The sequence below is a fragment of the Herpailurus yagouaroundi genome, unplaced genomic scaffold, assembly GCF_014898765.1.
Source record: "Herpailurus yagouaroundi ecotype Mexico unplaced genomic scaffold, PumYag 188, whole genome shotgun sequence".
NCBI classification, from domain to species: domain Eukaryota; kingdom Metazoa; phylum Chordata; class Mammalia; order Carnivora; family Felidae; genus Herpailurus; species Herpailurus yagouaroundi.
In genome coordinates, this window is record NW_024412419.1 from 11,882,762 (window position 1) to 11,908,778 (window position 26,017).

General features: G+C 39.0%; 1 protein-coding gene across 4 annotated transcripts in view; it reads right to left on the reverse strand.

The window, feature by feature from the left end:
- Positions 1-26,017, reverse strand: part of NBAS (NBAS subunit of NRZ tethering complex) — a 366,039-nt gene that overhangs the window by 258,186 nt on the left and 81,836 nt on the right. For all 4 annotated transcript variants that reach the window (XM_040496113.1, XM_040496112.1, XM_040496111.1 and 1 more), the window contains 5 exons: positions 22,243-22,311; positions 13,563-13,691; positions 3,116-3,179; positions 1,900-2,093; positions 456-713 (listed from right to left, as the gene is read on the reverse strand). In XM_040496113.1, coding sequence (XP_040352047.1) covers positions 456-713; positions 1,900-2,093; positions 3,116-3,179; positions 13,563-13,691; positions 22,243-22,311 — 714 coding nt within the window. The remainder of the gene's footprint in view (positions 1-455; positions 714-1,899; positions 2,094-3,115; positions 3,180-13,562; positions 13,692-22,242; positions 22,312-26,017) is intronic.

Below are 26,017 nucleotides of genomic sequence, written 5' to 3' on the forward strand. Positions count from 1 at the left end.
GACTCCTGGTCAGAGGCCACCCCGGACACTACAGCACCCGGCACAAACAACTAGAATGCTCAGAGTGGACCAAATCTGCTTCCCAAGCAGATGCCTGATTAGAAAGCAAGTCTGCATTTCTTCCCTCACCATCTGCAGTCTGAGGAGACAGCTGCACTGAACACAGATAAGGTGAACGCTGAAGGCCACGTGAAGGGCAGCAAAGACCCAGCTAATCCACAAAGTGGACCAACGGTCTCAGTGAATTCATCTTTCATCCACTGTTTTTATTTTGATTCCTCAGGCACAAAAACCAGCATTATTTTCAAAAGCTCTATAATACCGATATTTCTAACAGGTCAATGATAGGACGATCCCTCTTTAAATTTCTGTGTTAAAAAAATTAGTTTTTCTCATTCCAATAAAATAAAAGCTGGATGCCTATGCACTCTGACAGCGATAGGACGCTCCCTCACCTTTCTCTGATAAAGCTCTTCTGGAGTCGTGGAGCGCAAACTCACGAGGCGGTAGTTTTTAGTAATGGTTCGCGGGCGTTTCCGTGGAGGCGCAAATCGCTCCATCTCCGTCACCAGGTACAGGCCCTGCTTTATGTAGCCGAAGTAGCGAGCCTTCGCGGATATTTCCTGATCGGAATCAGAATCCTCTTCACCTTCATCTTCGTCTCCACCCCTAGTCTCCAAACGAGATCGTTTGGGAGCAAGTTTAATCTCACACTAAATTGAAAAAGGAAATGTTAAATCAGTAGTGAGGAGCTGAAGACAAGCTTTAGAGTGAGAAAAATATTTTTAATTCTGCTCTGGTTCAATGCATGACATGAGCCATGTGATTAAGAATAAGCTTTAAGAGAACCCAATACAGACAGTATATACATCAACACTTCCAGAAAGATCCTCTGTCTTATTGGCTCCAAATCTCCAAAACCAAAGCCTGTTTTAAAAACAGCTCATTAATATGATCTCCCAAATATATGCCTGGCAATTATTTTAGGGAAACAAAAAGAATGTTAATATCTTCACTTTGGTATTTTTGTACCTGCTGCAGAAAAAACAGGAGTTTTTCATCTATTTAGAAAATGAACATGAAGGTATTTATTTGCTTTACTGAGACTAGCTTTCCTGCCCTCCCTCCCTTTGGGGAAAAAAAAATGTGTAACAGCTTCATAAAGTTCTGAGTCCGAAAGCCTGACTGTTGAAGATAACTTTCATTCCAGACTTAACAGAGTTGGCTTAGATTTTAAGCCATGGTTCTTTTTAAATCACATCTGTAGACTCAGTAACAAACTTTGAGATTTAAAAAAAAAAAAAAAAAAATACTTGTGAATCTGCACTGAAATGAAAGCTATTGAAGGTCATTACACTTGAAAGACTTAGAATAAGAATTGTTCATGATAAAAACAGAACTTTATGGGACTAGCCTCAATTTTCAAGTCTTCTGTCATGACAAACAAGCTTTCTTTACTAAAAGAACCAGAATTTTTAAGTTCCCAAACTTCAGGGAAATAGTTTAAGACCATACCTAACTAGAAATACCTTTTACATTTTAAGATGTCCAATCTAAGAAAAAGAACAAAATATGTCATGTCCGTGAAGAAAAAATGCTTTTACAAAGAGCAAAATGACTCCATTTTCTCCATTCTTTTACAGCGCAAATTTTTTAATTGACTCAACAATAGATCTTTCTTATTATCCTCACTGAATCTCTGATTCCAGTCACAGGGTGGTGTTTTTAAAAACAAGATTAGATGATGGGCTAGCTAAAATTTAACAATCAAACGTTTATCCATACTTCAATAAAAATAATGGACAAAAATCACTAAGAACTAAATCAGGTGTTTGGATTTTTGGTGAAATACAGGTTTTCTTTCCAACACACTAGCTGCTCCAAAAGGGAAAGCATTACCTCCAAACTTAAAAATCCTCCATCATGGGTAGCAGTGACTTGAGGTGATGGTTCAAACCACTCACAGGATTTTCCCAGTAAATTCTTCAAAGTTTTCACCGACGAAACCGTCAAAGCACCAGAACAGCGAGCCAAAGTCACTGCACCGGCTGCCCACCAATTTACATCAATCAGTGGGTAAAAGGACTCTTTATCTAATGGGGAAAGTAAATCAACACAAGCACATCGTCAATGTGCATTAACTACAACACATTTAGTCCAATGATCAATTTAAAAACCATATTTGGGCCCTAAACGTGTTCAATAAGAAAAAATAAATTAGAAGTCGTCACCCAAATTTTTACAAAATGGTACCTGAGTTCCGACAATTTGTCAAAGTCCAAAATTCTAAGGATGCAGGAGCAGTAAATATCTTTAGGTCTTCCCTCTCAAAAAATGAAGTCTACCAACACATGTCAACAGAACAGGTTGAAATGCTGGTGTGTATGAAGCATACATATCATAAAGGTTCTAAAAGGTTTTGAAAAATGTTCACATATCCCTTTTCAGACTAACAATAGGAGAGAATCATACACTTAAAAAAAATTTAAGACAGACATATAATAGTTTTCACTTCTAAAGTTTATTTTGAGGGGGGAGGGGCAGAGAGAGAGAGGGAGAAGGAGAATCCTAAGCAGGCTCCATGCTGTCAGCTGAGAGCCCAACTCGGGGCTCGGACCCAAGAGCCATGAGGTCATGACCTGAGCTAAAACCAAGAGTCGGACACCCAACGACTGAGCCACCCAGATGCCCCAATGATGATTTCCTCTTAAAGATTTGAAGGAGACCAGGACTGCCACCTCAAAATTGACCAGTTTGACATAAGAAATATTTTAAGATGCAGAAATGAGTGAAACTCAAAGTTCTTTTTGTCTTGGCACTTAATAATTTTATTGTTCCCTTGATAAGATGCTGCGGAAAACCAACTTCCAACCAACCCTCGGAGTCACTCATTTCTGGGTACTACTCCCAACGTACATGCTAGTAACTTCGGTTTTGTTTTTCTCCTGTTAATCTGTCTTCTGTCAATCTAATTTTACAGGGCCCCAGCGAGAGAACCGTGGAGGGTAAAAAGAAAAAGATTTGTTTTCATCCCCTACATATATCATCAAGGAGCACCTTTACTATATAATTACTGTCTCATAAGGTTTCAATTATCATATTTCGTACAACTCACCTTTGATTTTTTTTCTCTTCTCAGGAGAGAGCCTCCAGTCAGGATTAAGGTCGTCATAGCCTGGCTAAACATGAAAAATATGCACAGGACTTCTTGAGTCAACAATGTAAGAAAATTATAAGAGCATCACTAACAACTATGGATTTTTTGAAATAAAAAAATATGGAAGCAATGCTTTCCTTCGATCTCTTAGTCGTATTCTACCTAGCTGTAATCTATTCCTCTTAATAACCTTGCTCTTACACTTAAAATGTGCACCTGGAACCACTGTAACTCAATTTAATGAAGAAAAGAGCATGCAGAAGAAAAGTAAGAGAGCGAGTGTGCAATTAATACGATGAGAACAAGACACACGAACATTCGTTCTGTGCACACTCATATACACACACTTACACTCCGGGAGGAGAACGGCTATGCTGTGGTGAATAAGCACAAGTCTGGGTACAAGTCCTACTCCTATAACTTGTAAGTGGAGTGACCCCTCCAGGCCTTAGGCTCCACAGCTCTGAGATTAGACTCTGCAACCTCCATGTTATCCCCGGTTCTAACTTCCTAGGACTAATTTACTACAGAAAAAAATATAACCATGCGATTCTCAAGCTGCCTCCATTCATATTCTAATTTCATGGAACATAATGTCATGCCCACCTTTGAGAAGGTGATGACACATCAATCTCTCTCCACTATCATACAACAGCTGAGATGAACACACTGCCAGACCCCCTCTGGGCTCACTGTTAATTACTACATCTTCAGAATTACAGCAGTATGGGAAAAGACCAGCAAAAATATCATTTGGCTATGTGAAATCTTAAGCCTAAAAAAAAGTAATGCTATATTTAAGTCAAAATGTGCTTTCTCATTTAATATATACTTTATCAACAATTTCTCAGTGGCTAAGCCTTAAGAGTATTAAAATTGATACTTCTTTCCAAGGCCTAAAAGAATTTCCTGATCTCCACTACTATGATAAATCACTCACAGCAGTCACTGAAAACAGAAGATATAATTCTTTAAACTTTACCCAAAAAGTCACCCTAAAAGCCTATTTATATACTAACAGAAGAAATAGATTGTCTCGGTTTACTTTCTCATAATTAACTTTCAAAGATTCAGAATACCAGAAGGTATAGACTACTGAAACTAATCAACTTGGATTCCTTAAGATCAAATCTTCTTTGGTCACTTATAGGGCACTTCAGACATTTTTAGGGCCTCCGAATCATCAGCTGTACGCGCTCCCACAGCACCTTCGTATGGGGACATGTGTGCTTCCCTGCTGACATCGTGGAGTACACAAGGGGAGGGTGGAGTAACACTTTAAGTCCCACAAACAACAAGGATGATTCGGCCTTGGGGGAATTGAAGTACATACAGATCACAGTGAAATTTAACAAGAAATCTCCAAAATCTTTTCAAACGAAACCGTCTCACTAGTAGAAGTACATTGAGAATTCAAGGTGGGCTTGTCTTCATCAGAGTCAGCGATGAGGAAGAGCACCGTGAACAAGCTGCACCAGTCCATGAGGGTCAGTTTTCAGACATTTCGGGACTAGACTGTTCCGTGCAGATGGCTTTAATAATGGATGTCTCTTGTGAATTTGATTTTAAACACAAGACAAAGATGTGTTCTTCCGCAGCCAGAACTCTGTCAGAGTCATCTTCGTACTCCCAGACCTATCACAGTACTCACCTGTCACTGTAGCTAAATGCTGAATAAGTGAATCAATTACTTTTTTTTTTTTTTAATTTTTTTTTTTCAACGTTTATTTATTTTTGAGACAGAGACAGAGCATGAACGGGGGAGGGTCACAGAGAGAGGGAGACACAGAATCCGAAGCAGGTTCCAGGCTCCAAGCTGTCAGCACAGAGCCTGATGTGGGGCTCGAACCCACAAGCCATGAGATCATGACCTGAACCGCAGTCGGACGCCCGACGGACTGAGCCACCCAGGCGCCCCAGGAATGAATTATTCTTTTAAATCACTGCACCCTAATTAGAATGGCTAAGCCATAGGAAAATTAGCTTAGTACTAGTATTCCTGCAGCCTCTCAAAGGTGTGGTCTCTTCTGCTATTTAGTCAATGAACACTGTGCACTTATACTGTGAGGGGGAAGAGAAACCATACATTACTGGCCACACAACTCAAGCAGGTAGAGAGCTAAGAAACAGATGTGAGTGACTATAACCCAAGTTCAAATATAACAGCTGCCCAAAAAGAGGGATAGATAAAAGTGGAGGGGTCTTCAAAAGTTGAAGAGGTCATTTTGAATATGGCCTCGAGAAAGACAAAGGGGGTTCAAGAGGTATAAAGGAAGTACTACACTGGGTGCTATACGTTCAAGACTGGATAAAATCTGGATATGGCAAATGGGTGGAGGAAGACATTCCAGTCAGCAAACACAGAATGAACAAAAGTACACTGGTAAAAAAAAAAAAAAAAAAAAAAAAAAAAAAAAAAAAAATTATTAAGGAAAACAGTGGGTCAGTTTAACTGAAGTACAGGATATCCATTCTAATTATCTGCATTTTTGCTTGTCTTGGGGTTTTGGCGGAAAGATGGGACTCGCGATGCCATTTTTTGTTGTCGAGCTAAAAATCACATAATGGAAAATTAACCATTTTAAAATGAACATTCAGTGGCACTTTGTACGTCCACAGTGTTGTCACTTCCATTTAGTTTCAAAACATTTGTGTCGATCCAAAATAAAACCACTTACCCGTTAAGCAGTGACTCCCCACTCCCCATCTCCTCAGCCCTGTCCGCTACCAATCCACTTTCTGCCTCAGTGAATTTACCTATTCTGGATATTTCGTATAAATGAGTTCATACAACACGTAACCCCTCGTGTCTGGCTTCTCTGGAGGAGCAGAAGGTTCTCGAGGTACATCCATGTTGTAGTATGTATCCGCACTTCATTTTTATGGCTGAACACAGATTCACGCTAGATATCTGAGCTAAATGTTTACTTTCACAATATGTGGGAGTTGGATGAAACTATCTGCACAGTACATTTAAGAAAGAAGCCCAAACATAACTCTGCTTCAGGCAGAGGTGACCTACCAGACCAGTATCCTGACACAGCTGTGCCTCACTACTCTCAAAGAAGACATTCCCAATGCCTCCCTTCACACGATTCCAACTACTTATGGACAGGTCTCCTCAGGCAAGGGATGCAAGAACAAAAGGAAACTATTGGGACTACCCCAAAATAAAAGACTTGTTGCACAGCAAAGGACACCATCCGTAAAATGAAAAGACAACTTACTGAATGGGAGAAGTTATTTGTAAATGGCATGTCCAAAAAGGAGCTAATATCCAAAATATATAAAGAAATTACACAACCCAACACCAAAACCAAATAGTCTAATTTAAAAATGGGCGGAGGACACGAATAGACATTTTTCCAAAGAAGACAAAAAGATGGCCAATAGACACATGAAAAAAAATGCTCAATTATCACTCATCATCAGGGAAATGTAAATCAAAACCAGAATAAGATCTCTCACCTCACACCTGTTAAAATGGCTAGAAAAAAAAAGACAAGATATAATAAATGTCATTAGGAGCTGTTTCCACTGTTGGTGGAAATGCAAACTGGTCCTACCACCGTGGAAGACAGTACGAAGTTTCCTCAAAAAGTTAAAAATAGACAAAGCACACATTCCAGTAATCCCACTACTAAGTATTTACCGGAAAATGAAAGTAAGCAATGAAAGAAGAGAAAAACACTAATTTGAAGGGATATAGGAGCCCCATATGTTCACTGCAACATGATTTGTGACAGCCAGGATATGGAGGCAACCCCGTGTCCGCTGATGCACGAATGGAGAAAAAAGATGTGGTGCATACGTATGATGGAATATTACTCAGCCAAACAAAAGAATGAGATCTCGTCATTCACATGGCAACATGCACGGGTATTGTGCTACGTGGAGTAAGTCAGACAGAAAGACAAATACTACGCGATTTCACTCGTGTGTGGAATCTGAAGAGAATATAAATTGACTCATAAACACAGTGAACAAACTGGCAGTTGTGGGGATGGGGAGAAATGGGCAAAACAGGTAAAGGGAATTAAGAGGTAACAGAACAAAACGAAACGAAACAAAGCTGATATTCCCATTGCTTCTCTCATCCTGGTCAAACTGGGCCAGACTTCCCATCCTTCAACCCTAAAAACTCTGTGAGGGGCCTGTGATCTGGCCATGCTTTATGGTATCTGATACACACGCTGCAGGCCGGTGTTTTGAGGGCAGGACCACCAAGGACCCACGGCCCCTGTGAAAGCACTCCCGGGGTGCTCACTCCTAGTGCCATGTTGATATATTCTGAGAAGCAACCTCCCTGTCACTCCTCTGTGGGTGACATGCCACCTCATGACTGAGAACATCCTACAGTGACAGCGATAGCACTGTTTTCTTCAGTTAGGAATTTTGATTGTTGACTCTCTTTAACAGCTAGAAGCTAAACATAATGAAGGCCGCTGCCTCCAACAGCATAAAAGCAGCCTTTCAACTGCTTATTCATTCCACAAACACTTACTAGTATTTTTTTATGCCAAGCTCTATGTTAGGCCCCGTAGAACAAACATATTCAGGGTCTTTTCTCCAGGAGCTCACAGTTGAGTGAAGCTGTGAGGACAGCTGCGGATTGTGTCAAGACCAATCACATTAACTGTCACCTTCCCACTTATCTTTCATTGATTGATCCATTTAACAAAATCTGTCCAATACCTACTATTGTGGCAAAGAGCAAATTGTAGCAGAAACAAAACTTATCTTTCCTATTTTATCATAGGATGTACAAATAGAAAAATGATAAAACTTCTTCAGACAAAAATTAAGGCCAAAAATGAGATGGAAATATATAAGCATAACATATGGGAAATGTTTGAAATGAAAATCACTTTAGCAATTTAGCAATTTTACTATATTCCACACATGAACAAAACTTAATACTCACAGATTTCTAGCCAGATGGATTTTCATATTGACAATGAAAGCTGAAGTATTTAATCAACTCACAACTGGGTAGAAGTAAATCAGAATAGGCACTTCCACAACTATCTTTAATCATTAGATTTTATAGAGAAAATACTCAATTACACAAAGCATATTATGAAAACTAATAAAGTAGTGAATTACATGAAGAAAGCCCCAGATGAGCTGAATTCACGATTTGGTAAAAGAGGCTACAGTTGTACAGGGCAACGGTAACACTAGCTTCTTCTCAGACAATGTTTTAGCTAAAATTATAAGCTGGCTCTATACTATATGTTACCATATAATCTATTTTAAACATACTGGCTTGGCCATTTCATTTCCTAGAACAGCAGTAAGACAGGCAGAGCCCTGTCCTACCTGGCTGACCCGAGGTCCCTTGACTATTGCAGGATGAGTAAGAAAGGAGCAGCTGTTTAAGGGCTCAGCCAGTGATGAGTACACAAAATGACACCAATATATTTGGTATATGACTTGTTAATAGTTTCGTGTTTCCAGTGTCTCTGCATAACGAATGCTGAACTCCAGAAGCATCGTTCACATCAACTGCATGGACTCTCTCCCTGTTTTCCATTAATATCATCACTACTACCTCACTCACCCAGATAAAAGTCACGATCTAGGGGTGCTGACTTTGGCTCAGGCCACGATCTCACAGTTCATGAGTCCGAGCCCCGTATCGGGCTCGCTGCTGTCAGCACAAAGCCCGCTTCAGATCCTCAGTCCCCCTCTCTGCCCCTCCCCTGCTGGTTCTCATTCTCTCTCTTTCTCTCTCTCAATAAATAAATTTTTTAAAAAAAAAGTCAAAATCTGTCAACATAAGGGCTACAAAAGATACTCTGAAACAAAGGCTTAACCTATGAAGTCCAAGAACCTGAGTCCAACCAGCACCTTGATTCTAATGCAGCAATGCAAGTTTACTTCTTTTTAGCACTATTCCCATCTATTAGAACACAAAAACATTTGTTACTTACTAGGACTGTAGTGAAGCAATTGAAATAGGCTCCTGTCACTCAGAGTGGACAGCCAAGCCTTAGTAGACAAATGCTACTTACTCCCAACAATCCTTCCCCCCAACTGGATTATGAGTCTTTCCTCTGAGCTTATCTTTTCATAATATTAACATGTTACTCTGTTGATTTGTTTATAATTCTCCTTGCAAGACTATGAGCATCTCACTGGGACTTACTGCATTCTCTACTCTAAAACTTGGTAAAGATTCAATAAAGAGATGAACTCTATTATTTTATGATTATTATTATGAATACAGTAACAGCTTACTCTTTATAAAACTGTTACACACAAGCTTTATACCACTTACTGTAGTACACTAAATTTTGCTGACTCCCTTCATATAGTACCCATCCAAATCCAAAATGGCCAAGCCAATGTGATGAACTCCCAGGATACAGGTGAAAGACTCAAGCGAAGTATAGTTTTTCAAACCCTTTGTGCTGAAGAAAGAGTTACCACTCTCACATACTCTCCCAGCACATCATAAGTACTGCACAGATCTATTGTAAACTTCAGGGTTTACCAGCGGGAAGCTATGTCAATTATTTACTCCAGTTTTTGGTGATACACACTAACTGGCTCGAGAGTTCAACACATCTGAGAAGGCTGAAGACATCTGTGTTCTATTCACTGGGAAAAAAGATTTATCTCTGTTCTTCTAAAGATCAAATAAATAAAGCCTAATAAATATATTTTCCACCTTTTAAAAACTGTATCTATTTTTGCACAGGGTCATGGGAAGAGCATCTACATCAGAGTCAGAGAGAGATGAAATCTCTCTGAAATCTCAACTCTACTGCTTACTTGCTAAATAACTCTGAATAAGTGCTCAATAAATAATTGAGGTTATTGGGGCGCCTGGGTGGCGCAGTCGGGTAAGCGTCCGACTTCAGCCAGGTCACGATCTCGCGGTCTGTGAGTTCGAGCCCCGCGTCGGGCTCTGGGCTGATGGCTCGGAGCCTGGAGCCTGTTTCCGATTCTGTGTCCCCCTCTCTCTCTGCCCCTCCCCCGTTCATGCTCTGTCTCTCTCAGTCCCAAAAATAAATAAACGTTGAAAAAAAAAATTAAAAAAAAAAATAATAATTGAGGTTATTATTACAGTAAATTTTGTAAAAGCTACAAGAATACTATCTACATGAATCGTGACCAGAGCTACATAAGCCTAAAATGTGTATCAAAAAACAAAAAACAGGGGCGCCTGGGTGGCGCAGTCGGTTAAGCGTCCGACTTCAACCAGGTCACGATCTCACGGTCCGTGAGTTCGAGCCCCGCGTCGGGCTCTGGGCTGATGGCTCAGAGCCTGAAGCCTGTTTCCGATTCTGTGTCTCCCTCTCTCTCTGCCCCTCGCCCGTTCATGCTCTGTCTCTCTCTGTCCCAAAAATAAAAATAAAACGTTGAAAAAAAAACAAAAAACAAAAAACAAACAAAAAAACAGAGTGTTCTGTGAAAATGATGAAGCCTCACAAGAATTTGTTTATGACAGAATGAAGAATGACAGAATGAAGAAAGGATGGGACAAAAGCAGGGAGCAGGGAGAGGAAAGTTCAGGAAGCAAGTGTGAAGCAGCATAATGATCCAGGTAAACAAAGGAGTTTGCATTTTGACCACAACTTTAGAATTTTAAAGAAAAGAATAGATGAAATTAAAGTCTTGCTTTTCAACCCTGGACAAAATTTCTTTTGAGACTAGAATGAGGAGTCTCAAAGCAAGACCTGTTCTATTCAGCTCCAGTCCTTCCCTGTGCTGAGCAACAGCGCGAGAAGGGCGGGGCTGACCGCCACAGGCCCCGGATGGGATGAATTCTGGAATAAGGCGGTGTGCTGAGCAGCAGGAGAAATAGCAATAAAGGTAGGATTAGGTTCAGTAATTCTCACTAAGCCACTGTTCCCTCAGCAAGGGGTTTTACCACCTACAAAACGTCTGCAGTGATGGCAACCAGGTCCATGGTTTTCAGTTTTGTGAGCCCCAAAACCTGTTTGGTTTTTTTTTTTTTCCCCTGGTTTGCTCAGGCATTCGAGGGAAATAATTTATGGCGACCCAATCTGAAAAACACGGATATATTACCCTAAAAATTGTTCAGTTTGTAATAATAGCTAGAACTGGCTTGAGAATCAAGCTACATCAACAGACAGCCTCTACAGACTGTGCGGTGGGCACTAAACCAGAGCCACAAGGGGCGAGATGGAAGCACACTGTGGCACAACAGAACAGTCTAGAGCAATTCCTGATGAGCTGCCCTTCTACATTCTCAAGGGTCAAAGAGTCTCACCAGGGAAACACAGGAGATCAACTTCTGGCATAAACTCTTCTCTCTTCCCACCATAAACCTCTTTTGTCATTTTCTAATTTCCTTCCTTTCCTGCCCCATTACTCTTCTGATGGCCTATTCCAAACTACTGGGATATTTACATTTACTCATTCAAGATTTCTAAACAATTTTTAAATTATTTTAATAGAATCGCTATAAAAATCAAAAAAATTAATGAATAATATTAATGAGCTAAAGAGTAGCGAATTACAATGACACTGATTGGCAACTAATGACAAAAAAATGTCTAACTACTTAAAAAGTTGAGTGTATGCCAATAAGGGTTACAACAAATGCAATTTATCTTCATAAGAAGGGTATCCAGAATTCCAGTAAACAAAAGAGCATACTAATAAATTTTGCCTAAATAGTCCTTACACTACATGTATGCCATTCTAGAATACTAACAAAATCAAACATTAAGTGTGCTTCAAACTTGATCAATATTTCTATTAGGTGAATGAAATAATTTAAGAAAATGAGTAAACTTAAGAAAAAAAAAATGCCCAAATGTAAAATATTGGAAAGAACAGTCTTTCCAAATGCAAATTTATCACTATACATTAATAGCCATGAAAAATACATGGTACCTTTTGCATCAGTTATCCAGTGTGCATGGCTAAATATGTTAAACAAATGGTTTTAGAGTTGATCCACTCCACTTCTAGAGGGAAGATATAAATCAGGTTAGCTATCAATTCCGAGGAGAGAAAAACAATGTTCCTTGTATTTAGATGCTGAGATTGAAGACTGAGGAACCCCTCTTCTGTTTAGAACAAATCGAGATCCAGGGCCAGAGTGAGTGGTAGAGGTGCAGAGAACAAATTAAATTCAAGGTGAGTAGGAACTAAGGGGAAAAAATCTTGCCAAACTTGTGTATTAAAACAGAAAAAAAGGGGTGCCTGGGTGGCTCAGTCGGTTGGGTGTCTGACTTTGGCTCAGGTCATGATCTCACAGTTTGTGGGTTCGAGCCCCGCATCAGGCTCTGGCTGACAGCTCGGAGCCTGGAGCCTGCTTCGGATTCTGTGTCTCCCTCCCTTTCTGCCCCTCCCCCACTTAATGCACTGTCTCTCTCAGTCTCTCAAAAATAAATAAATGTAAAAAAAAAATTTTTAACAAAAAAAATGAAGAATAATAGCAAAAACAAATTTAAGTCTATGAAAAGTGTAAGAAAATATACAGCCAGTTTCTCTTTCCCTCTGCTATTCTGGGAATAACAAAATGCTCTTTGCTTTTCAAAACTGTTTTAATAGCTCAGATTAACTGATGAAATGAAATTAAAAAAAATTCTGAAAAAAGACATCAATCCATTCAGACCATTCAGGGAAAAGTCTCCAGTCTTAGAATCACAAAACTATCCACCAAAGCTGGTGAAAAGATATTTCTATAGAAAAAGGAAATGGAGAAGTGAGAGGAAAAAAAATTAACCCATAAGTACTGAAATGCCAAATCACCATCAGAGGAGTAAAAGATTTAGAACATAAAGTTGTATCTAACTGAGGTCTTTCTTTTCATCTTCACTCTATCACAGTACACAGCATTATATGCACAGACCTTATTTGCCCATCATGATTTTAGAATATAACAAATGATGATTCTGTTACGAAACCACTAAGCCTTTTCATTCTTAAAACCGGTCATTTCAAGACACTAAAAAATTAATAGACTGCATCTTCACTTCCTACCTTTTGAGTGAAGAGGTCTCCCTTCAAGCCTTAAGCAAGCCCAATATTACGTTAGTGTTGCAAGATTTGGGAAGAACTGTAGCCCTTTTAGAATACTGACCCTCCAATTTTTTTACCATATTAGTTGGCTTTTGCTACAAAATTAGCGTCTCCATTCTGTATTTTTATAGTAAGAAAAAAGGAGAAGGGGGTGGACAGATTACAGTCAGTATACAGAATGTACTGCACTACAAATTAAAGTCAGCACACAGTGCTACTCTGTTCTTAATTTATCCTACTATGCTGATGATATTCTAATTTAACTAAAGCTTTGGCATGCTGAGCATGAATAATAGCTGTGAGCTGCAGTCAAACATCAACCAAATGAAACCATTATTGTCAGTACTCACCCTTAAGCGAGAACCATTCTAATAATAATCATCATCAACAGACATACCTGCTCATTTTGATTCCATTCCCCTTGCTGCTTCAGAGACGGAATGGCCCAGATGCTTAGTTTCCCTGAGAAATGAATGGCAGCAAGGAGGGTCCCATCTGGAGAGAGGCTCATCTTAAAGATCCCATCCTATACAATAATATTACATTAATGTCAGATCAAGGAACTTGTAGCTGAATAGAAGTAACCTCCAGAATTTAATAACACTCTTTAGAGGGTGCCATGTCATAAATGATCTCTCATATTAAAGTGTTCCAACAGCTTCATACACTATAAATGTGCTCCAGCATAAAGAAACAGAACTCTTACCCTTAAGGAGTTTTTTTTTTCTTTTTAACCTATTTTATAGTGTTATAATTCACATATAACCAAAAACCCAAATATATGAGCATTATAAAAACATTCCTTTACATCACACATCAATTACCATGAGTTCTCATTAACTTTTATGGGTTGATATTGACCAGATGGTGAATTTCCTGAATTTGGGGTTCACATTTTCACAAGATTCTATATGTACACAATATCTGGAATATCCTGTCACAGGCCGCAAATTTATGCTGTGTGGATGAAAGGGAAGGGAAAGGAGGAAGAAGAGAGTTGGCAGAAAAGAAGGTCCAATGGTGATGGGAACAGAGGCAGCCAGGGGGGAAATGCATTCCTTAATTTAAGGGGCGCCAGGAGTGTTTATTTTCCAGATTTCCTGGTAAACATGAGGAATCTAATCACTGCTACAGAAAAGAGAAATTTTGTTAATAAGCTGATTTTACATGGCCAAGCACGGGGTGCACAGAGAAAGTCTTGTCTTTTCAAGGCCTATTTGTCCACACAATCTCTCAGTCCTTTCTTGATGAGAAACCAGACAAGCAGAGATGTCCCCTGTTCATCGCCTAAGCAGAAGCAGAAGAATCAAACCAACACTAACTGGACATCTATTGTCCACTCAAGCATTTACTGAAAGCAGCGTCTAAGGTAGTTTACCCACAAATAATAAATCAGACCTAAAAATGACAGCCTACAACCATATGTGTCCTTAGCATTTAGAAAATCTGGCAACACAAGAGTCCACCACCACCTTTTAAGGGTGAGTGTGCTACCCGGTCACACCAGGGCAATAAACAGGTGGGGCTGGACAGCATATGCATGCTTCAAAGGATCATACGCTTTCCAGTAAGCCAAAGCCCCCACCATTCTTGGTTATGGCCCTACGATTAAGGTCAAATACTAGCTATGATCTGAAACTTACACATGACTATACTTAAAAAAAAAAAAAAAAAAGGAAAAAAAAATTATGCCTGGCTCAATTCACCACATTATCTACCTGGTCTCTACAGACACAAGCTTAAGTCCTCAGGTCTACAATGACTAAGGCGTATTAGCCATCAAAAGGAAATAGAACAATTTCAGAAAGTGAGAAACACTGCTGGATGAGTACATAGATGAGAAGATTAGCATCCTCTAATCTCCTCACTAAGGACTAAAGTCACTTTAACTGGATATAACACGTCTATCCCAGATTGCCAGAATTAAATGTAAGAAAGATTAAAATACAAAAAGAAGCAATAAAAGCAAAAGCACTGAGAGCAAATGTTAACTACATCCCATCCCCTCCTCTGTGACGGACAGGAGGTCAGGAAGAGAAGACGAAGGGCCTAGCACCTTCCATTCACAACTCTGGTCAATACGCTCCATGGTTTGGCAGAAGGTGGGATCACAAGCATAAATTTTCATTCTCAAGAACTCTCCCTGCATTCTTCAGAGTTTGCAGACAAAGAAACTGAAGATCCCAAAGGTTCAGAAACTTGCTGAAGATCATTCTACTATAGAGAGCAGTACCTGAGCTAGATGCCGCCTTCAGTCCCAGCCCAAGTCACTTCCACCGCACGGTGACCACTGCCCTCCCCAGTGCCGCAGCCTTTCCAGGAGGCTCCATGCTCCTCGGCAGCAATCATGATCAAGTATACTTTACTGTTTTCTCACCTAAATAATTAGTCACCAGTGGTCTGTATGAGAACTCCCTGGTATTATAAATGCTTCATTAACCAATTAATAAAAGTGCTCTGAAAGCAAATGGGAAGTTGATGAATCTCTTTAACAAAAAACAAACAAAAGTATATTGTATAATGTGAATAATTTAACAATAGCCTTGTGATCTAGAAAATAATAAATGAATATGCTAAATTATGCTTCGTTTTAATCCTTCTCTCCCTCTTACCTTCCTTTTCTCTCTCAACATGAAGAACTAAAATGTTACCACTTGCTTTTAAACTGGTGGCTTCTTGAATCCCCTTAAGTTTCATTTGATACTATGATCTCCTTGCTGAAAACTTAACACTCCTTTCTTGAAGCATTTTGCTGTAGGAATTTGCACTTAACCCACATGTAGAAACTAGAGTATAATGAATACCCATGGAACCAACAACCAGCTTATCAACAAATACCAACTTTTCACACTTGCTTCACAAACCCTTCCCCAATCACCACAATGTTCTTGGGTTTTTTTTTCCCCCTGAAGTACCGTAAAGCAAATCCAGACATTAGGTGTATACACATTAAGTATGCAGTTCTTTAAAGTCCAAGTTACCCGCTTAACTTTCACATACACGCACATTGAGAAGACAGTTCTCAGCAGCAACCGAACTGCAGCCTGTCAGACATAGACAAGCCACCTATGTTACTTTAGAAACACGATGTTTTCCTTCTGAAATAAAAACTCCATTTTATTTGTAGAAACATTGCAGAGCGTCTACAGCACACAAAGTATCTCTGGCTCAGGGAATAATTTATTTTCCTGACAGTAGCTGTTACACAAGATCTAAAGCCACAGTTAGAAAATCCAGGCTAAAGTCTGTGAACCGAGCCTGCAGTATTTGGAAGTCAGAATGTTTCTTGCTTGGCTGGGGAGAGAATTTCTTTCAAATTATTTATTTGGAAATAAGAGGAAATGGCTTTTCAATCAACTGCACATCACACTAAAAGTAAACCTCAAACCTTCAAACCATAATTCCTCTTACCGTATTCAGATTTCTCAGCATAAGTGAATAATAATCGTTCTCTCGTCTTCTCTATTTGAATTAAGTAGTTCCAAAAGCAATATAATTTAGCTGCAATTTTTACTTCAGTTAAAATGTGTCTGGGTTTCTTTCATATTCCTCAAATATGAACATGTTTATTTTAATCATTACAACAGCTGGAATGATGGCCAAGAGTATGTAACTTGGCAGTGAAAAGAGGGAAGCCTTTTCTCTGAGAACAAGAACATGACAAGAAAGCCACTCTTGCCAGTTTTACTCAACACAGTACTGGAAATCCTAGCCAGAGCAATTAGGCATGAAAATAAATAAAAGGCACAAATTGGAAAAGAAGTAAAATTGTCTCCTTACAGATGACATGGTATATTTAGAAAACCCTAAAGACTCCACCAAAAAGCTGTTAGAATAAACAAATTCAGTAAAGCTGCAGGATACAAAAATCAACATACAAAAAATGACTACTGTTCCTGTACCCTAACAGTGAACTATCAGAAAGAGAAATTAAGAAAACAATCTGTTATACTAGCATCAAAAAGAATAAAATACTTAGGAATAAATTTAACCAAGGAGGTGAGAGATCTATACAAGAAAGGCCATAAATTACTGATCAAAGAAACTGAACACAAATAAATGGAAAAATATTCCATGTCCATGGATTTAAAGAACATTGTTAAAATGTCCATAGTATCTGGGGCGCCTGGGTGGCGGAGTCGGTTAAGCGTCCGACTTCAGCCAGGTCACGATCTTGCGGTCCGTGAGTTCGAGCCCCACATCAGGCTCTGGGCTGATGGCTTAGAGCCTGGAGCCTGTTTCCGATTCTCTGTCTCCCTCTCTCTCTGACCCTCCCCCGTTCATGCTCTGTCTCTCCCTGTCCCAAAAATAAATAAACGTTGAAAAAAAAATTTAAAAAAAAAAAAAAATGTCCATAGTATCCAAAGTGATCTATAGGTTCAATGCAATACCTACCAACATTCAAATGGCATTTTCCACAAAAATAGAAAAAATAATCCTAAAATTTGCACAGTACCACAAAAGACCCTAAGTCCCCAAGCAGCCAAAGCAATCTTGAAAACTAAGAACAAAGCTCTAAGTATCACCATTTCTGATTTCAAACTACTGTTACAAAGCTATAGTAATCAAAATAATACTGTATTGGTATAAAAACAGGCACAAAGATCGATGGAACAGAAGAGAGCTCAGAAAGAAATTCATGCATAAACGGTCACTTTACAACAAAGAATTCAAGAATACACAATGGGGAAGGGATACTCTTTCAATAAATGGTATTGGAAAACCTGGATACCCACTGGACCCCTACCTTACACCATATACAAAAATCTACTCTAACCAGATGAAGATCTGGAGCATAAGCCCAAAAACCCTAAAACTCCTATATGAAAGTCAGGGAATAAGCTCCTTGATATTGGTCGTGGCAATGATCTTTTGTATTTTTCACTAAGAGCAAGGTCAAAAAAGCAAAAATAAACAAGCAAAACTACATCAAACTAAAAACATCTGCACAGCAAAGGAAACCATTAACAAAATGAAAAGACAATTTATGGAATGAGAGAAAATATTTGCAAGCCACATATCTGATAAAAATATCCAAAATGTACAAGGGACTCCTACAACTCAATAGCAAAAAAACACAAATAACCCAATTTAAAAATGAGCAAAGCATCTGAATTGACATTTTCTAAGTAAAAAAAAAAAAAAAAAAAAGACATACAAATGGCTAACAGGTACATGAAAAAGTGCTCAACATCACTAATCATCAGGGAAATGCAAATCAAAACCACAATGAGGTATCACTTCACACACATCAGGATGGCTATTATGAATAAGAAAAGGCAACCAATGCTGGTGAGGATGTGGGGACACAAACACACAAACTGTCAATCGGCCTTTAAAAAGGAAATCCATGGGGTGCCTGGGTGGCTCTGTCAGGTTAAGCATCCAACTTCAGCTCAGGTCATGACTCATGGGTTCATGAGTTCAAGCCCCATGTCAGGCTCTGTGCTGACAGCTCAGAGCCTGGAGTCTCCTTCGGATTCTGTGTCTTCCTCTCTCTCTGCCCCTCTCCTGCTTGCACTCTGTCTCACTCCCTCTCTCAAAAATAAATAAACATAAATAAATAAATAAATAAACAAACAAACAAACAAACATAAAAAAGAAGAAGGAGGAGGAGGAGGAGAAGGAGGAGGAGGAAGAGGAGGAGGAGGAGGAGGAAATCCTGTCATTTGTGACAACATGGATGTAGCTGGCTGGCATTATGCTAAGTGAAATATGTCAAACGCAGAATGACAAATACTGAGTATCACTTATATGTAGAATCTTTAAAAAAAAAAAAAAATCAAACTCCTAGAAACAGATAGTAGAAAACTAGCCGCCTACCAGAGGCAGAGGAGTGAGTGGAGGAAGTTGGGAGAGGTTGGTAAAGGGTGGAAACTTTCAGTTACAAGATGAAGAAGGTTTGTAGATCTAATGTATGATATGATGACTACACTTGATAACACTGTATTATGTAACTGAAACTTGCTAAGAGAGGAGGACCTGAATGGTTCTTACACACACAATAAAAATATAAATATGTGAGGTAGTGGATGTGTTAACTCGATGGGGCAAAAGCTTCATTTACATATATGCAGATCCAATCATCACATTATACACTTTAAGTATCTTACAATTATACCCCAAAGAAGGCGAGGAAAAGATGGGGCACTTGGGTGGCTCAGTCGGTTAAGCGTCCAACTTCGGCTCAGGTCATGATCTTGAGTTCAAGCCCCGCATCTGGCTCAAGCCACATCCGGGCTCTGTGCTGACAGCTCAGAGCCTGGAACCTGCTTCAGATTCTGTGTCTCCCTCCCTCTCTGGCCCTCCCCTGTTCACGCTCTGTCTTAATAATAAATAAATGTTTCAAAAAATTAAAAAAACAAAAGGTGAGGGAAAGAAAGAAAGAAAATGATGAATTTCACTTACTGCCTGCTTCAGTCTACTCTATTCCATGAGTATCTACTGAAAGGCAGTCTTACCTTGTAAGTTACAATGGAACAAAGGGAGTTGGTTGACAAAGATCATTTGCATGGTCTTCTTTCACCATGAATTCATCTATGACCCTTTTAATTGAGCATATTATCAATTCTATTTACCTCCTTGTATCAAAATCTCTTCCCACAGCTTTCCAAAAGATACTTTCCTCTTACCTCACTGAATCTCTTGTGTAGCAATGTGATACCAATACTACTGAAATTAATAACATGAACAGGATTTTAACTTTCACCTCTATTTCTCATTTATTAAACTACTAGCTCAGACGTCCATTTGATCTTTTGTTAATTAACACTAATTAAAGCCTCTACTACTGGCAGCAATAGAGTAGGGATTGTGTCTTCTCTCAAACACTACAATAAAACCTTTAACTGTCCTTTCTAAGAGAGTAATTCTTTTAAATGTTAAATATCAGATCTTAGCACTGAGAGTACTTTAACTTACCTTTCTTCAGCTGCATATCTACACAGAACAATTAAAAATGAGTGATTTCCTATTTCATTACACCTTTCAAATGTACACGCTACATGAAAATTAAAGTACTGAACTCTAGTACATACATTCAAAATGTTCTGAATTACTACATAGTCTTAAAGGTGAATTCGTAAGTGCTGCTCTTCCCACATTCAACATGAATAAACATATCCAGTAATACAGATTATATGCCAGGTATGTCTGACACTGTGGGAAGCTAGCAGCAAGCAAAACATAAATCCTGCCCTTAAGAAGTTGAGCTGATATTCCTGCCCACTGTGGTTTAGAAGTCTGACCTCCCTAAATAAATAAATAAATAAATAAATAAATAAATAAATAAATCATCCTCAAATGCGTGGTTAACAAACCTGGGGCTAGTGAGCAGGGGGAGACACTGCAAAAATACATAGGAAATAAAAAGCCCTTGGGAAAAAAATTTTCCAAGACAACATTCTTTATAAAAGAACACACAGAACTTTTATTATTAATATACTCTTTGAAAGGTAATACTATATGCCAAATAAAACTAGTGTCTACAGCCCAGCAAACTGGAATGTTCCAGCACTGCCCTCTGACACTTCCAGGACTTGGCAAATGCCGCTACCAGGCTGGAAATGTCCAGTGTCCCTCTTTCTGTGTGAGGAACCCTCACTTCTAAATTGAGTATCCTCTCCAGAATGAAGGGCTCCCTCTTTGTGCACCTCAATGGTACTTCATATTAACTTATAGAAGGGGTTATAAAATGCATAAGACTGTATTATTTCCCAGCTGCTTCTGTAACTGTCTCCCCCACTACACTGAGGGCTGCTTGAGGAAGTGCAATGCATTTTATTCATCAATTTATTCTCAGCTCTAACATTATGCCTGGGCTCAAAGTGAGTGCTGACTGACTGAAAAAAAAAAAAAAAAAAAAAGAATAAACACTGAAATGACATATAATTGCTTTAATAAAGTCAACAGAATTTTAAAAATAAGTCATTTAAGATTTGTTAAAGATAGTAATCTAGATAGTATTAAAGAGAATGCAGAAAAGGATGCAGGAAGAAAAAGTAAAATAATGCTATCATGCACTAAAATGGTAACAGATCAACAGAGGCGATACAGAGAACTAAGTCCATGGCAGAAGCCAAGCCATTTGATCTTTCATATGTTTCTTCATCTGCAAAATGAAAACAAACTCCATGAAATGCCTGAAGAGAATGCTAACTGGAAAACAGTGCCACCATATGGGGATTCAACATGAAAGTGACTTTCCAGACATCAACAGCAGTGGTACTGCTCACTTTTGTAGAGACAATGCCAAAACAATCCAGAATGCATGACTTAGTTGAAGTCAATGGCAGAGAAAGAACTCAAACTTTAAATATATTAAATGCAAATGCAGCACCAGAATGCTCATCTGATTTCTCAAGATTTCTGTACTTTCTTGTAATTTCCCTTGGGTAAGTAAAGAAATTAAGAAACAGAAAAATGAAGCAGTTTGAGTCTCCCCAAAACAAAAAAGGTAAGATCCGATGCTTCCATATAGGCCAAGACTCTCGTGAGAGCAAGAGAGAGAGAGAGTGAAGTAACCATCTCCATCAGAGGCAGCTCCTAAGCACCTCACTCACATCAGGAGGAAACTGACAAACATCCTTGTCAAGGATCCATGCATCTCTTGGAAAACAGTATAAAATGGTTTTTGAAGCCCAGAATCAATATGGCTTGCTTTTCCTTGGAGTTTCAATAATCTCAGATTTAAAAAAAACAAACAAACAAAAAAGGATATATTATGGACAAGGAAGGAAAATTTGCAAGTAAGATAAAATTTAAAAAAAAAAAACGTCAAACATATAATGGTTCCAGGAGATTTGTCTTCCATTCCCAAACTCAAGAGGACTAAGTTCATTCTTCACCCTTTTTTTTTTTTCCAAATCTTCGTTATTGAGAGAAGAATGATATACAGTAAAACACACAAACCTTCAGGGAATAGCTCCAGGAATTTTTACTTATGGATCTGTCCACGCAGGGTACAATTAAGAGCACACCCAGATAAAGATCTATAACACTGAAGGTTCATTCCGTTGTGCTTTAAAGGTACTCTGGTGAAAATATTTGAGAAGCACAAGGTTAAGCTTGTGAGTTACCTGTTCTTGTCCCGGGCGACTATAAAACTTGACACTTAACATCCTTAACAATCCCAGGGTCTTCGGTACCTACAAAATAAACGCACATCATACAAAGAAAAATTAATGGAATGCTTCCTCGCTGTAAAAATCCTTTTATTGCGAAATGAAAACTATAAGAAATCTAACATTTTAAGAAATAGTTAAGAAAACCAGCAATAGGTGTCAGAGATGTACTCACAATAGCCAATTTATTAAGGAATTGATCTTATGCTTCAAAAATGCCAGAAAAAAGAAATCACCATTTAGAAACCAGTATTTGAAATAATAGGACACAGACTCTCTTTAGACTTAACAGATGCATTTATAAAATCAAGAGGGAGAGAAGGGTGTAATTTAAGAAATTTAAAACAACAAGTATTGTTGAAGATGTAGAGAATTTAGTACGCTGCTTGGGGTGGGGAGAAGTAAAATGGTACAGCTGCTGTAGACAAGTTTCATGGTTCCTCAAAAAGTTTAACATAAAATTACCCTTTGACCCAGCCATTCCATCCTAAGTATACGCCCAAAAGAATTGAAAACAGGTATTCCATCAAATAATTATACACAAATGTTCATAGCAATACTATTCACAACAGCCAAGAAGTGGAAACAACTCAAAAGACGGTTAACTAAAGAATGAACAAAATGTAATATATCCACACGACAGAATACTGTTCAGTCATAAAAAGGAATGAAGAAGTGATAGATGCTACAACTTGGATGAACCTTGAGAACATTATTCTCAAAGAAGTCAGAAACAAAAGGCCACATATTATATGATTCCATTTATATGAAACAGAATAGGTAAGTCCATAGAAACAGAAAGCAGACTAGAGGTTGCCAGGAGCTGGAGGGAGGAAGAATAGGGAAGGACAAGTTAATGGGAATGAGGTTTCCTTTTGGGGTGATGAGAATGTCTTGGAACTAGATAGTGGTGATAGTTGCAAACATTGTGAATGTACTAAATGCAACTGAATTGTATATTTTAAAATGGTTAGTGGTTGGTTTTATGTTTTATGAATTTTACCTTGAAAGAAAAAGGCAAAGAAGAGTACAGTTTTGTTGAGCTTAAAAATTTTCCTATCAGAACTTCTGAGTAGTTAAAGCCATCAGTGGTGGCTTAGCTCCGTATCTCCCAATATTTCCTCCAACAAAAAAAAGAAAAAGAAGGGAAAAATATGAGGTGCCTGGCTGGCTCAGTCAGTAGAACACGGTCATGAACTGAAGCCCCACACTGGGTGTAGAGCTTACTTGAAGAAAAAAAAGTGGGGCGGGGGGGGGGGGGAGTAGAAAATAAATCTATGAAAATGATGTCCTCACCTTAACTTGAAGACAGAAGATAACACAAACTTCAAAATAACTGTAAGTAAGAAAGACAAAAAACACCAAATCCCAGGGTGTCATCTCCACTGCTCCTACCAACCCCCATGTCCCCATGACGCCTACTACCAGGCCTGGTGTTGAGCAAAAGCACATTGTAAAAATACTGCAGGGTCAAGGAAGGACAGATGAAGGAAGGTAGCAAAGGGATCATCTAAAACCACTGTCAATGAAGCAACAGAAAGACAAATAAAGAAACTGATCCCATTCATAATGGCACCAAGAAGCATAAAATACCTAGGAATAAATCTAACCAAAGATATAAAAGATATGTATGCTGAAAACTATAGAAAACTTATGAAGGTAATTGAAGAAGATTTAAAGAAATGGAAAGACATTCCCTGCTTATGGATTGGAAGAATAAATATTGTCAAAATGTCAATACTACCCAAAGCTATCTACACATTCAATGCAATCCCAATCAAAATTGCACCAGCATTCTTCTCGAAACTAGAACAAGCAATCCTAAAATTCATATGGAACCACAAAAGGCCCCGAATAGCCAAAGTAATTTTGAAGAAGACCACCAAAGCAGGAGGCATCACAATCCCAGACTTTAGCCTCTACTACAAAGCTGTAATCATCAAGACAGCATGGTATTGGCACAAAAACAGACACATAGACCAATGGAATAGAATAAAAACCCCAGAACTAGACCCACAAACGTATGGCCAACTCATCTTTGACAAAGCAGAAAAGAACATCCAATGGAAAAAAGACAGTCTCTTTAACAAATGGTGCTGGGAGAACTGGACAGCAACATGCAGAAGATTGAAAATAGACCACTTTCTCACACCACTCACAAAAATAAACTCAAAATGGATAAAGGACCTGAATGTGAGACAGGAAACCATCAAAACCTTAGAGGAGAAAGCAGGAAAAGACCTCTCTGACCTCAGCCGTAGCAATCTCTTACTCGACACATCCCCAAAGGCAAGGGAATTAAAAGCAAAAGTGAATTACTGGGACCTTATGAAGATAAAAAGCTTCTGCACAGCAAAGGAAACAACCAACAAAACTAAAAGGCAACCAACGGAATGGGAAAAGATATTTGCAAATGACATATCGGACAAAGGGCTAGTATCCAAAATCTATAAAGAGCTCACCAAACTCCACACCCGAAAAGCAAATAACCCAGTGAAGAAATGGGCAGAAAACATGAAAAGACACTTCTCTAAAGAAGACATCCGGGTGGTGCCTGGGTGGCGCAGTCGGTTAAGCGTCCGACTTCAGCCAGGTCACGATCTCGCGGTCCGTGAGTTCGAGCCCCGCGTCAGGCCCTGGGCTGATGGCTCGGAGCCTGGAGCCTGTTTCCGATTCTGTGTCTCCCTCTCTCTCTGACCCTCCCCCGTTCATGCTCTGTCTCTCTCTGTCCCAAAAATAAATAAAAAACGTTGAAAAAAAAATTAAAAAAAAAAAAAAGAAGACATCCAGATGGCCAACAGGCACATGAAAAGATGCTCAACGTCGCTCCTCATCAGGGGAATACAAATCAAAACCACACTCAGATATCACCTCACGCCAGTCAGAGTGGCCAAAATGAACAAATCAGGAGACTATAGATGCTGGAGAGGATGTGGAGAAATGGGAGCCCTCTTGTACTGTTGGTGGGAATGCAAACTGGTGCAGTCACTCTGGAAAGCAGTGTGGAGGTTCCTCAAAAAATTAAAAATAGACCTACCCTATGACCCAGCAATAGCACTGCTAGGAATTTATCCAAGGGATACAGGAGTACTGATGCATAGGGGCACTTGTACCCCAATGTTTATAGCAGTACTCTCAACAATAGCCAAATTATGGAAAGAGCCTAAATGTCCATCAACTGATGAATGGATATAGAAATTGTGGTTTATATACACAATGGAATACTACGTGGCAATGAGAAAAAATGAAATATGGCCTTTTGTAGCAACGTGGATGGAACTGGAGAGTGTGATGCTAAGTGAAATAAGCCATACAGAGAAAGACAGATACCATATGGTTTCACTCTTATGTGGATCCTGAGAAACTTAACAGAAACCCATGGGGGAGGGGAAGGAAAAAAAAAAAAGGTTAGAGTGGGAGAGATAAGCATAAGAGACTGTTAAAAACTGAGAACAAACTGAGGGTTGATGGGGGGTGGGAGGGAGGGGAGGGTGGGTGATGGGTATTGAGGAGGGCACCTTTTGGGATGAGCACTGGGTGTTGTATGGAAACCAATTTGACAATAAATTTCATATATTAAAAAAAAAAACCACTGTCAAAATTATAATCCAAGAATTCTTGCCAGAAATAGAAAAAGATATATACGTTGAAAGAGCCAACGGGGATTCTCTGAGAAAATTAACCCAGAAAAATCAACTCTGAGAAATATCCTAGAAAAGCTATTAAATTT